The sequence below is a fragment of the Poecilia formosa genome, unplaced genomic scaffold, assembly GCF_000485575.1.
Source record: "Poecilia formosa unplaced genomic scaffold, Poecilia_formosa-5.1.2 Scaffold254, whole genome shotgun sequence".
In the NCBI taxonomy this organism is placed as follows: Eukaryota; Metazoa; Chordata; class Actinopteri; order Cyprinodontiformes; family Poeciliidae; genus Poecilia; species Poecilia formosa.
Window position 1 is genome coordinate 356,853 of NW_006800193.1, and position 14,763 is coordinate 371,615.

Genomic DNA, 14,763 nt, shown 5'->3' on the forward strand with positions numbered 1-14,763 from the left:
ATTTTTTGGAACAGAGTAGCTTCAGTACTCGCAGAGTTAATCACCACAAAAAACAACTGTCTTTTACAAAGTAAACCTATGGATAATTTGGCAAACTCTTTGAATTTTTTGCAAGAATTTTTTACTTGCCTTTAGGATCTACAGAACACAATCACATTAAGAACATCAAACAGAACTGCAGTTTATGCTTAATCCCAATCACTATTGCATGTTCATGCATTCAATAATTAAATCATAAATGACTGCAGGACTGTATAATGTAATATTTTAGGTGCCATGCATTAATACTTTCTTTGTCAAAAATATATTAGAGCAATTGTATAGATTCTCACTTTCTGGCACTAAACCTTAATAATATAATCCTGAAAAAAAAAATTGCAAAGCATAAATTAATTGCATTTGATGTCATTAACATCAGAATAACCTTATGTGGCAAGTAAGGTAAGTAAGAACAACAGGAGTAAGAAAGGACAAGAGCAGTATTTACAAGATACAGCCATCTTGTGAGCCATTTTGTTTTTGTACACACATATAAAGAAATACAGTATTAATACTTACATGCATGCACAAGAGGAAGGGATTCTTGTTCAAATTTATCTTTGCAATACGGAAAAACATCTGAATATCACGTTTTATTAATTTAGTACAACCCCCAATTCAGAAAAGATAAATTAACACAATTTGTTTCTTACAAAAAAATAAAAAATAAAACTCCACTGGAAAACGGACTTAGACCATCGTTTCTCTATTGGAACATAAACATGTGGAGAATATTGTTAAAATAGTAGTTGGGCGTATTAAATAAAATAAATATTTTCATAATAAAATTGGATTTGACCATTTCCTGCGCTATTTTTTAATTGAAATGACTGAAAAGGACACAACTAAAGTTTTTCTTCACAATTTGGAGCTGGAAAAAGCAACTTCGATCGTAGTCTGCTCTGTTTAGCCCAACCTGGCAACCCGCGGCTCTGGCCGTAGCGCTGAAAAACTTGTTGTTGTCTGGGAAAATGGCGTCAAACGTAGAGGCCCCGGAGCGTTGGTACCTCGCCCTCCTCGGCTTTGCGGAACATTTCCGAACCTCCAGTCCACCGAAAATACGGCTGTGCGTACACTGTCTACAGGCCGTGTTTCAGTTCAAGCCTCCGCAGAGGATCGAAGCTCGGACGCATCTCCAGCTGGGCTCGGTTCTCTACCATCACACCAAGAACAGCGAGCTGGCCCGCAACCACCTAGAGAAAGCGGTGAGGGGCGTTTGATCTGGGAAAGAGCGGGGATGCTGCAGAGAAGCGGAGGGAGTGTAGGCCGCGGGCAGTGAAAACACCGAACGGCGGAAGTGTTTAAATAGCTATTCATTCAAGAAGGTTACATTAGAAAAGAGGTTCTGATACGTGTTCAAATAATTTTGGTACAAAGTGTGTCGTTGTTTAAACCCTGTTCAACCACTTTACGCTCACGCGCTGGTTTTTACCAAATAAACTGCTGGTCAAATATTTACGCCCAGAATGTTGGCTGACAATATTTTGTCTCCTTTTTTGCAGTGGTTTATATCTCAACAACTTCCTCAGTTCGAAGATGTCAAATTTGAAGCTGCGAGTATTCTGTCGGAACTATTTTGCCAACAGGTAAAACATATAAAGACTTACTATATGGTAAACAGAAATAAGAGTCGAGCCATACTTGTGCTTTTCAAAGACATTCACAAATGATTGTTATATTTGAGGGGGTGTTATTATGAACTGCTAACTGCCCGCATGTAATACATTTTCAGAATTTGGTGGACTCTGCAAAGCCCCTGCTGCGTAAAGCCATTCAGATTTCCCAGCAAACACCATACTGGCACTGCAGACTGCTGTTCCAGTTAGCGGTATGTATTACTTAAGTGGTATTAAAGTTTTCCTATTGAAAATGCACTGATCGCAGTTTTTGTGGCCGATTTCTTATCACCATTTTTTTTATTTCACATGCTAATGCAGCTGATAGTCCGATTCTACTTTTGCTGGTTCATATAAATAGCAAATTGATCCGTCTTAACATGAAAATGTTTATATTACTTACATATGCTCTTAATAAAGCAAGCACTCAAAACAAATCACATTGTACCTTTCTCAGTTGCCGCATTTCTGGCCCACTGTTGGTACACATGTACACCCTCCAACCCAGTAGGCGGCAGTAATGTACCTAATGCTTGCTAAGCTATAAAGAAGTTTCACAAGATGTTGATGTGTCGCATTTTGGTTAAAAAAAAATTACATAGACTAATTTTAATTTGATTTTTAAGTGTGCAACACAAGTTTACATAAGTTAGTTTACATAAACTAAAACAATGGTTTTCTCAAGAATGGTTTGAAAATACCAAACTCTCTGTACGTCACAAAAAAATACAACATTAATTCATGGTAAATCCAAAAAAAAGCCATCAGTAATGTTTTTTTGGTGGGGGGTGGGTTTGGCATTAATTATTCCCATTATCAAATGAGACAGTGTCACACTGTGTGTGGGGTGGGTTACATACTTCTGAAGTTAAATAGGACTTTACAGAGATATAAAACTAACTTATATGAACTTAAATATAAACTATGATTTGCTGTGTGGATGTGTCTTACCAACATGTGATTCCGCTAGCATTAGCTTTAGGAACGTCAAAGACTCAAAAAATAGCTTACTCTTTTTCTCTCATCAACAACTGTGTTGTTGTCAATGTGACCTGTTAGCACCTGTGTTTTGGTGCATTCACTAACTGTGTCTGACCTGCCTGTCGCCGATCAGGGCCACGGAATATTAAAATTATCAGATTTATTCTTGCTTTGTCTCTTTTTTTATATATTATTATTATTTCTTTTGTTTTAGTTGGAGAACAGAGTTAGACTTGCTGCATTTGGATTCTAGTTGCTTGAAAGTTAATAGTTGCCTGTATTGAGATGTTAAGGTTGTTTTCTTATCTCTTTTCAGCAACTTCATACTCTGGAGAAAGACCTGGTGTCAGCATGTGACCTTCTGGGAGTTGGGGCTGAGTATGCCCGAGTCGTGGGTTCAGAATATACCAGGTAAAAATCTCCGTCATTTGCAGTTTGCATGTTTAAAGCGTTACCTGGATGACATGGGGGGTGGGGGGGGATGTGACCATCATAGGATACCTAAACCAAAATGATCATTTTGTCCCGTTGACGAAAAGTAACTCTTTGCTGTAACTCCGACTGCTCTACTTGTGTGATTCGCTTCACCTGAATTTGTTATGTATTGGCTATTGCACACTAAATAATTAAGGGGGAAACCTCTTCAAGCTGTTTTTAGGTTTTATTTTTAATGTATGTGAAGGTGATGCGAATAGACTTTTAAATGTGGCTATGTAAAACTTAAATAAATATAACATACTACATATAATTTTACAACATGGCGCAACCAAAATGTGTGGAAAATGAAGCTACTATATTGCCGAACAAGTTTCCACTTCAAACAAATCAGTAAATCGATTTTAATTTTAAATGTACTAAGATTACAGATATCCTGTTTTCTCATGAAATAAGCCTTTGATTTGTGCTTGGAACTCTTATTAGTTGAGATTTGTATCTAACAATTAAGATTACATGGTATTTATCTGTAATAATTTGATGTGAACGTTGACTTAATTTTACTTTTTGCACTTTTTTAGGGCTTTGTTTCTTCTTAGTAAAGGCATGGTAAGTTTTCTCTTTCTATTTTTCTCTTCTCTGTAGCTAAGTTTTATCTTCATGTCTTCATATCTTTTTTTTTTTTTCTTTTCTACGTCTGCCACGAGGAAACCCGGCGTTAACTGTTTTAGTAATTCGTTTTGACCTGGGGATGTTTTCTAACCTTCCAGTTGCTGCTAATGGAGAGGAAGCTTGGCGAGGTGCATCCTCTTCTCACACTGTGTGGAACTATAGTAGAAAACTGGCAGGGAAACCCCATCCAGAAGGAATCGCTGAGAGTCTTCTTCCTGGTACTACAAGTCACACACTACCTGGATGCTGGACAGGTAGGATGGGTGATGACGAAGTTATTTTTTTTTTAGATTTCTAAAGCGGGATGAGGATGGATGTGTAAAAGTTGACAGGAGTGACTACATTGTTTTGTTTTTTTCTTTTCTTTTTCAGGTAAAAAGCGTGAAGCCGTGTCTGAAGCAGCTGCAGCAGTGCATTCAGACCATCTCTACACTCCAAGATGATGAGATTTTACCCACCAACCCAGCTGACCTCTTCCACTGGCTGCCCAAGGAGCACATGTGTGTCCTCGTATATCTGGTAACGCTGATTTTCTTTCTTTCTTCCTTTCTTTTTTTCTGTTACTCAAAAGCTGTGTGCTTAGTTTCAGCAGAAGTCTCAAGCAATAGTCAAACCTGAACAAACATTAATTTAAAACTATTTAATTGTGCAAAAACATTGAATCAGAAACACTCTATTTTTTTGTGGGTTTTTTTATTTTCATTTTCCAGGTGACAGTCATGCACTCCATGCAGGCGGGCTATTTGGAGAAAGCCCAGAAGTACACAGACAAGGCTCTTATGCAACTGGAGAAACTCAAAAGTGAGTTTTTGAGTATCACTCTGTGGCTAACTTAATCAGCTTTGCTCTGTAAACTGTCCAGAAATCACTAAACGGTGCTGTTTGTTTTTGTTGTTTTTTTTACCACTAATCAATTTATGTCAGTGTTGGACTGCAGCCCCATCCTGTCTACCTTCCAAGTCATTCTGCTGGAGCACATCATCATGTGCCGACTCGTCACGGGCCACAAGGCCACGGCATTGCAGGAGGTACGTTGTTTCTATTCCTGTCACCATCCCTGCAGTTTATATTTAAATACGTGCCATCTTAAAAAAAAAAGGCTCATATGGAACATTTGAAGCTCAGTTAGTTCTTTGTGACTTGAAGAAGTTTTAAGTTTTTCCAGCTTCTAACCAGAAAAAACTCACCTTTATAAACAAACTGAAACATTTTAAAAGGAAATGAAAAACAGGGGGAAATAATAATAATGATGTGTTTGCACACCTTAATGAAGACTGTGCTGAGAATTAACCACTACATCTGAACTCAAAATACACAGGAGCCATTTCAGCTGGCTATGATTACCTCCAAATGATTATTTTATATATAATAATTATTTTAATTTCCAAGGGATTGGCTGTAATATGAAGACTGGGACTGGGGGCGGGGGACACATTTGAGGGATTCTAGAAGCATTTGCAAAAGTCTATCAAAAGTCAAATGAAACCAAGTTTGTTTTTTTTCTTTTTCTTTTTTTTTTGTTCATAATTCCAAAAAGGTATGTTTGGTGCAGAATTACTCTTTACAGGAGTAATAATGGATGCCGCTGTCTACGGATTGATTTTTAAGTTATTGAAAAATGGGAGCAAGATCACAACAAGACGGAGGAAGGAAAGCACATCTAATCCAGATTTGCTGCATCTGGCTTTTTCTGGTGCAAAACTATGATACAATATGGCCGTTCATAAAAACCATCTGATGCATATCCAATTTAGTTCCACATATTGAAACGGGACCATTTTCTAAAAAAAAAAAAAAAATGTTATTTTGGTAAAAGGATCGGAACTGGGCTGTTCAGATCATGAAAACAATCAAACACGGGTCGCGTATGGGCAAAGTAAATCGGATTTGGGTTGCATTTACCTGCTGTGTGAACGTCGTCGTGAATTTCCCCAGCCACTGATCTGCTGAGGACTGGAGAAGCACAGGAGATGCCCTCACTGTCCGACAGATGCAAAGTGCGAAGATGTTCCACTTTGATCGAGTCCTTCCCAAAAAAAACCCAACTAAATCCAACCACATCATTTCAGTTTATTTGTCCCTTTTGAAAGATTTCAGTTTGTTTTTCCAAGTACGAAGCAAAGGTTAAATTTGACTTTGGAGATAGAAAATGGTCTGAAATTATTTATCTTAGTCCCTTTTTTCTTTTTTAAACATCACTAAAAGTTTGTGTTAACTCTGTGTCAAAACAGAATTTGCATACTTGATGAACATTTGTGTGTCTGTTTAGATTTCACAGGTTTGTCAACTGTGCCAACAGTCCCCCAGGTTATTCAACAACCATGCTGCTCAACTACACACACTATTAGTGAGTATTTTAAACCAAAACTTTCTTTAATATTGCTGGTTGTGCTTTTCTAAAAGTGAAGAGACTACAAATTCTCTTTCTAATATTCCAGTAATAATCCTAATTTGGTGACCAATTTGGCATTATGGACTCATAAGAGGGTTACCAGCAATTCAGTATGCAATTCAGGTGCAAGACTGGTCAGAAAGGGGTTAATGGTAGACGTGCCTGAGCCAATCAGAAAAGTTGTTTATCGCACAGAGAACAGCGGAGATGTCCTGCAGAGGGCTGGGCATTGTACCTGCTTTCTGAAGCTCTGAACAGTAGATTATTGTAGGAAAATAGTGCATCAGTATGCTTTAAGCGTAGCTAGTAAGTTCCTAAAGTAGATAAAAGATTGCAAAATCAGCCGAGCATTAAACAGGCGCAGCATCGGCCACTGCTGCAAAGTTGCTCCGAAAGTGGAGAACTGCAGAGCAGGTGGCAAATGTAAACTACCAAAATGGTCACGGCTCGATCGTTACTAACGTAGCAACAAACCGGATTCGCAAACTCCACTCTGATTCAGCAATACCTCATAGTTCTGCACTGTTTTCTAAGATACGAATTGATAGGAATCAAATAGACGCACTGTCATTACCAAAGACGCGGCTCGTCAGAGACCGGCCTGCTGCCAGCGTTGGTAAATAATTTCTGTTTAGCTTGTCCGTCTTGGTGGCCACCGCACTTCATCTCTGTAAAGTTCGCAACCACCAACCCACAAGGTCAGACCCAGTAATGAACATGCATTTCTTTTTAACGCAGTTCAAGTCTCGGTAGTGGAGGAGCGGAGTGTCTCAACTTGTCAAATGATCTCCGTTCCAGAGAAATTACCTGACTTAATAACACAGCTGTACATATTTACCTGGACCGTTTTTTTTGTTTTTGTTTTGTTTTGTTTTCTGTGTGGCACCAAATTACTTTCTGAGTCATCACTTGAGTTGTGTAGCGTTTTGAGACAGTCTGCAGCTTCTTTTGTTAAACTTTTGTTTAGGTCGGTAATGACTGTTCTTGCAGTGGTTGCCATTAAACTTTGCAAAAGAAACCCGTAGCTTATTATTAGCTGAAAATAGCTCTATGTTTATTGTGTTTAAGTTATGTTATATGTGAAAACAGTTGAAGGAATAGTTTTGGGACTCCAGATGAAATTAAAGTGGAAGACTTGTAGATATTACGGAACACACTCGCCTGCAAAAAAAAAGAAAAGGAGTTGTTGTTTTTCGTCTGGAGAATCTAAAATTGTAGAATTTAATTTTTTTTTAAGAATTAAAATTTCCATTTTCTAGAATTTCTACTAAGGGAGGAAAATGTCATAATACACAAAGTGTTGGGTTATTTACCAAGGTTATAGACAAAAGAAGGACTATTGGCACTAGAGGCTTTCATGTTTTTAATCCAGTGGCAAGGTTCCCAAACATTCTTGAAAATAAGTAATTATGGTTAAAAAAAAAAAAATGCTTGGTCTGCCTTTGAAGCAGAAACCCTGCCAAACAAGTGTTGTGGTGTTTCGTGAATCTGTAATTTACACCCAGCCAGGTGAACGTTTTATCCTCAAATTTCCAGAATATTAAAGAGATTTTGCAAGCCTGGAAAACTGCTTAAACTGGAATTTTGAAATGGAAAAATGATTCAAAATCCCGTCAAATAACTTTCCTCCGACTTCCACCTCCCAGGGTCTGTACTGCATCTCAGTGAACTGTATGGACAACGCAGAAGCACAGTTTACCACAGCGTTGCGGGTGAGTGCGTTGCGATTGCACATCGACGCCGCCACCGCTCTGGTCTCGCCCTTCTCTGCGCTGTAGTTGCTCTGTGTTCTTGTCACCAAGTCGCTGTTTGTGTTGCAGCTCACCACACACCAGGAGCTGTGGACGTACATTGTAACCAACCTGGCCAGTGTGTACATCAGGGAAGGAAACAGACACCAGGAGGTGAGAAAAGGGTTCATTTTACGCTTTTTAGGTTGGAGTATTTCAATGTATTTATCATTATTAGCTGAATCTACTTTTTTATAGCAAACATTTATAAAAAAAAGGAAAAAAAAAAAGTAGATTGCATTTTTCTTATGGTCTACTTCAAATCAACTGATGCTCAATATTTTAATGCTTGTCTTTATCGGTCAAGGAGTTAAACCATGAATGTGTGAAGTTCAGTTGAAAAGCAGTTGCTTTTAATTTTTTATTTTTTTTTGGCCACCAGGGGGCACCCCTGTTTTCCCACTCGGTAGAAAACAATGCTCACCAGACTGGCGAAGCGTGTTCAAACTAACAACGTTCTTCTTCTAAGGACAAAGTTTAAAATGCATGAAAACCAAAGGCGTTTTCAGAATCGAACACATTAATATTTGAAGCGTATTAACATGCTCGTGTTTTTATCTCTTTTCCAGCTGTACGGCCTCTTGGAGAGAATAAACCCGGATCATAATTTCCCAGTCAGGTAGAAGTTGGTTAATGTATTATTTTACGTTAAAGCACCACTTTATAAAATAGTTTTGTTGTCGACACTTAAACTATTTCCTCTTTGTTTCGATTCAGCTCCCACTGCCTCCGCGCTGCAGCCTTTTACATAAGGGGACTCCTGTCCTTTTTTCAGGGACGCTACAACGAGGCAAAGTACGGGAACTTCAAAGTTCGCCGCTCCAAAAATTGAAACCCCCAAATGCAAAGTTCTGCCTTATGCTCACGCTGGTTCTTTATTCGTTCTAGGCGCTTCCTAAGAGAAACTCTGAAAATGTCTAACGCTGAGGATCTGAACAGACTCACAGCCTGCTCTCTGGTTCTGCTGGGCCACATTTTCTATGTACTGGGCAACCACAGAGTAAGACAAACGCCTAGCAAACATTGCTGACACTTGCACTAAAACGGCTCTCTTTTATATGAAACAACTGGACTGCGATTAAGGTTGAAGCACAAGGTCACCAGGACAGAACATTGTGGTTTCTTTGTTTTGTTTTTCTTCTTAAAGTCAGACTGTCCTTTTTATCCAATTATGTTTAACCTCTGGAACAGAAAACTGCAAGTTTTTTTTCTGACCAGCCAAACCTAAAATAAATCAACTAGATCAGACTTGTAACAGCCTTTACTTTTGGACTATGATGATATTGGAGTGGGTAGTGAATAAAAAAAGTGCAGCTTATCGATTTGAGTGGTGTAAACGATTAAACCAAAGCAGCTCGGCCAAATTTATTGGTCAAGATTGTTTTAATTAATATTAGTAGTAGTTTTATGCTAGTTTTTGATTGACAAATTCAATTCAAGTATATATCTCCTCATGTTTATGCACTGCAGTAGTAGAGATACACCAATGAGAATTTTTTTCTAGATGTTTTTTGACCAGCCAATACCAAATTCAGCTGATTTTGATTTCTCTTCAAGAACTATAGCAGAGATGATTGAGAACAACATTCAGATTTTATTTTCTTATTCATATTCTTGCAGTAATTGCTTTTTTTATTGGGGAAGAGCCTGTATGAAAGAGGAGTCACTGTAAAACTGAATTTTAATGTTGCGAACAAAGAAAGATGAGGTAAAGATGACATTTTAAAGTCTTTTCAACCTCTCATTACTAAAAGTCAGTTTGCTTCCAACTTTTCTTTCCACAATATTGTTAATATTTTATTACTTTATTACTTTAACACACCTCACTGATACTGAAAATGGCTTCCTTTGAGATCTGTTTGCTCGCTAGCAACGGCCACGCAGAAAAGGGCAGCTAACACAAGCCTTAGGTATGTTGCGTTCACTGGTCGTAAAAAGTCGTATTTTCGAGTTCCCAAACTGCCGCGCAAGCTGAAAATGGTCCATTTCCTTTCTCTGTGCACGTCTGTCCATTAACCAATCAAATGCGAGGTTGCAAGAGTGTGTGCGTCTCTCTTCTGGCAGAAATGCTCTAAAGGCGTCGGTGCACGAGCCTGATAAACGTTTTCTTCATGTTTTCTTTCAGATCTCTGGTTAAGTCTGCTGTGAGCAAAACCTGATGCAGAAACCTGCTGTTTCGAACTACTGAATTAGCTTTTTTTTTTTTTTTTTTTCTGAGATTAAACTTTGACACAACAGACTCCAAAATGTAATCTTCAAGCTTGAAACGAAAATAAATGAAATGATTAACCAATCATTTGCCCAGAGTAGGAAAATATGCCTCTGAAATAACCAAAGCAGCTTCATTTATAGACACCTTATAAACACCCACAAGACCAAAGCGCTGTATGCAAGATGAGCAATCAGACAATACAAAAAAAAAAAAATCTAAATAACCTGAAAAGAAAAAAAATCTCTATATTAAAATAAAACATTTATGTTTGTATAACATATTTTTCCTCATTAACATTTGTAAAGCTGGATACTGTGATCTGAAGTTCAGTCTGTTTTGGTTGTAAAAAAAAAAAACAACAAAAAAAAAAAACTCATTTGGCCGTAGGGATGCAATCAATTGGGATTAAGTTCCAGCTGACCCAAATTACTAAAACTGATAGAAAAAAAAAAAAAACTCTGGTGGTTGCGGTCAGTTATCTAATGATCCTTAGAAAGAGGCCACACCCCCTTTTAAACATCCTGTATTCCAGGCAATGAAATTTTAATTGCTTGAAGCCTCGGACACAATATGAATATATTAATATATCTAATAAATGATTCAGTATTTGTGTGAGTCTTCTCACTAAACATGATTACAAGCTCTTCTCCCAATCGTGATTGTAGCAGCAGACATTTAAATCTGTGGAAACGATGTAAATTTGAGAGCATTGGTATTTTTGTTCAATACGTGATTATTATTACTATTACAGCAATTAAAGTTTGTTTTATATCATTATTGCTCCCTTTAGGAAAGCAACAACATGGTTGTACCTGCCATGCAGCTAGCCAGCAAAATCCCTGATATGTCTGTGCAGCTCTGGTCTTCGGCGCTGTTGAAAGGTCCGTACTTCACTTTTCATTGTTTGCTTCCCGGAGAGACGAGCGCGAGCCTCGCACAGTCCCAGCAGGGTTGCGCCTCGTGGATTGGTGCTTCAAAATGAAAGGCTGAAACCCTACTGTCATTCTTGCAGACTTGAACAAGGCCCTTGGAAACAACATCGATGCCCACGAGGCTGCACAGATGCACCAGAATTTCTCCCAGCAGCTCCTGCAGGACCACATCGCGGCCTGCAGCCTTCCTGAGCATAACCTCATCAGCGTACGTAAAGCAGATTTGAGGAAGTCATAATCTTCAGTTGTCGCCTCACCGTGTTTTTTTCCCTTTCGTGAAATCTGCACATTTACCTCGTTAGTGCATCTCTTTTGCTTTCGTTGTAATGCTGCAGTCGCACAATTTGTTTGTCTTCCAGTGGACGGACGGCCCCCCTCCCGTTCAGATCCAAGCCCAGAACGGTCCAACCACGAGCCTCGCAAGTCTGCTATGAGGAGCCTCCTGATGCATGATTGTAGCTGGTAAATTACCACAAGCAGCAATTTGATGCCTAAAAAAAACCTGCTATCCACACCACTGTAGCTTAAAAAAAAAGGATTTTTAACAAGTGACAGGTTGGACGTTCACTTTATTTGCTTCTGAAGATTACTTCCTGATTGTCTGCTACTAATTTTTCCTAACGTTATCAAACAATAACACTCTGGCGGCATGGACTTGGGGCACAAGATCCGGGTATGACTGTTGGTTTTTGGGAGGAAGGACACATGGCAATGTATAAAAGGGCTTCATTGCCTCAGATGTAGGGATTTGAGTTTGCCAGGATTATCTTCTATTTCCATTTCTTGGAAAAGATCCAGTTAGATATGGGCAGTAAAAAATATGTAGAAGAAATTAATTTATTCATGTTGCTATTTTTGTAACTGTTGATAAATATTTTACATCTTGCCTTTTTTTGTATGGAAGCTGTTTTTTCTCTCTCATGCGTGGAAGTTACTAATGTGGACTCCCTGCACTATAGTTTTTTTTTTTTGTTTTTTGTTTTTTTTTTCAGCTGGTGCACGAACCGTAAATTTTTGATGTTTTTTTTGTTTTGCACAAAATCCACAGTAGGTAATATAGACATGTAACTTATTTTCACAATATATTCATTTGAAAAGTCTGTGTAAAAGAAAGAGGAAAAAAAATAAAAAGTATCAGCATATGTTGTTTTGAGGCACAATCCACTGTGTTTAGGGGATGCATTTTAAATACTAGTAGAATTTATCATATTATCACTAATATCCTTTAAAAAAATACACATTTCTCTCATGTATTTGTTTAAGTTCCTTTATAGAGTATTTCTCGTTCATGTTTTTTTTTTCTTTCCACAAATCAGCATTTTTTTTCCCCCCAAACATTGGAAAAAAAGATTTATTTTATTGTTCTAATTTGTCTTGATAGTCCTACTAAATGAGCTTTTCACAGTATGTTTGTATAAATTTGCCACTTGTCGAACCTTTTATTGTACAGTGACATTTTATAAATTCAATTTAGTAAAGTGTGATACGTATTATTTTAGCTACCCTACGTAGGTATCTCAATGCTTGGTATTTAAAGCACTGTAAGAGGTGGACACACAGTTTAAGCTTCAGTACTAGCCATATTTTATCCAATGCCTCTGTTTTTAATTCTTACATTGTTTTCAATATTTTTTCCAATAAAAATATGATTGAAATCTGTCAGTTTATTGACTGATGTCTCCATTCCGATGTCTTTCTTTTTTTTTGTGACTTGTGCCCACTTCCTTATCAAAGAAGTGTGGAATCTGTGTGCTTGGATAAATGCTCAGTCAATCATATTGATTGAACATGCGCAGCATTTGAATGAGGCAGCAAATTTAGTCATTTGTGTGATCACTCCAGTAATGTGTTATACTTTCAGTGTGCGCTGAAAGGGCAGGTTAGAACGTCGATTTGCTGAAATTGTTTTGATTTTGTAAAACTGCTTGACTAAGGATCAGACCAGACTGGTCAAGGACAGAACTGCTGAAGTAACAAGTAGGACTGAGCTAGAAAACAATGAGCTAAGTCTGAATATCTCACAGGACATTGTTCAGGTCTATCATCTGAAATGGAACAAGTAAGCCACAGCTGCAGTTTCACCGAGACGTAGCCGTCTACCCGAAGCGACAGTCGGGCATTTGTCACTGAGGCATTGTGGGGGGGATTTGTTTCACCGGCGAGAACTACAGAGATCTACAGCTTAGGTTTTGTCACCAAAACAAACACTACTTCCACGTCCACAAATATGGCTTTTATGAGATCTTGGCAAAAAGAAATCCATAACAATTTCCATAGAAGATGGTGCTCTGGTCAAATAAGACCAAACCTGAACTCTCCATCTTACAAGGGAAAGGCTGTGATTGCTGCAAAGCTCCATGAAGACAAGAGTATTGTGGGGGGGAAAAAAATCACTTTTTTTGATTTTCCCTCATCAAAAACATACCTGGAGTGTTTGGTTTGATTTGTTCATGCATGTTAATATCTCATGGAAGCTATTTGGAGTGTCTAAACTCTTGCTTTCATATCATAAGAGCTTCTCTTTCATAAGAGCTGCTTATATCCACTTATCCTCCTTGGAGCTCCTCACAGATCACTCTCTCCCATGCGCCTTCACCACTCATCTCCTCTAGACTAGCAGCAGCAGCAATTAGCAAACACCTGGTGGAACTGCAAGTCTGCTGAGCTTCCCGTACGGACTACTTCTCAGTACAATTCTTCTAAGAATGGTTGTATACAGCGTAATGAGAAGCATCGTTGTGACTATGTGCTAAAGGCAAAGTGTCGGAAATAGGAGCTTCTTGAAGAGACGGTTGCCAAATTTCAAGGCGTCAAATTACGAAGTCAAATTTCTTTTGTCATGTTTGATATTTACAGCATTTTTATAATAACTGAAAGTGACACCATTTCTTCATTATTTTATAAAATAGCATTATCTGCCTGGAAAATACCCAATTACTGTTGCAAGTTTAAAAAAAAAAAAAAAACGGGTAATTTTTTTTAAATTGTATAATATTCTTGCATAGTGGCCAAGTGTCAAGGCCAATTGTCTTCAGCTCCTCAGTGACGAGTTTCCTGCCAGTTTGCCTGCGTCAACAAAACTGGCATAAATAGTCCAACTGCATCCTCATAATGTTACAAAGGGCTGCTTGTGATCCATCATTTATTCCTGTGCGTGTTGAACAAGGAAATGAACTAAAACATTTACCAACCCTTGAAGACTGACTTTGGACACCACGGCTCAAGCCAGTCAGTGACCATCAACTTTTTGAAGTCACATCTTCAGCTCACTTGGAGCCCTTACTGAGTAGAGGCTAAGAAAAGATCTACTACCAAGTACTCGTACCTGGAAAAAACAACTAGAGACAGGTCTGGTATGTTATAGTGGAAAAGTAGCTTTATGGGTCAAGAAGACAGTTCTGGAGAACATGGGACATAAAACATACAGCCCGAGCTTCAATAGAAAGCATATTCATGAGTTTGAATTACCAAGTCAAAGAGGACAGCTAGATATTCCTGAGAACGTGTGGCAACTTGAAAATTGCGATTCGCAGGTACTCTTTAAGCATAACTCTGACAATGAACAATTTCCCGTGAAGAAAAAAATCTGAAAACATTGGCCTTTACATGTGCATAGCTGGTAGACATGCCCCCAAAAGACTTACAGCTTTTATTGCAAAGTGCTGACTTGGAGTGGGGGGGGGGCTGAAAACAA

The 14,763-nt window shown here is 38.3% G+C and overlaps 1 protein-coding gene across 1 annotated transcript; it reads left to right on the forward strand.

The window, feature by feature from the left end:
- Nucleotides 1-966: 966 nt before the first annotated feature.
- LOC103150433 (MAU2 chromatid cohesion factor homolog) lies at nt 967-12,728 on the forward strand. The gene is made up of 18 exons (XM_007570048.2): nt 967-1,244; nt 1,542-1,625; nt 1,772-1,867; nt 2,953-3,047; nt 3,653-3,680; nt 3,842-3,997; nt 4,116-4,262; nt 4,454-4,544; nt 4,668-4,771; nt 6,013-6,090; nt 7,782-7,847; nt 7,956-8,039; nt 8,495-8,544; nt 8,643-8,720; nt 8,814-8,925; nt 10,928-11,018; nt 11,150-11,277; nt 11,429-12,728. The coding sequence occupies exons 1-18, from the start codon at nt 1,011-1,013 to the stop codon at nt 11,501-11,503; spliced, it is 1,797 nt and encodes a 598-aa protein (XP_007570110.1). The 5' UTR covers nt 967-1,010; the 3' UTR covers nt 11,504-12,728.
- Nucleotides 12,729-14,763: the final 2,035 nt, after the last annotated feature.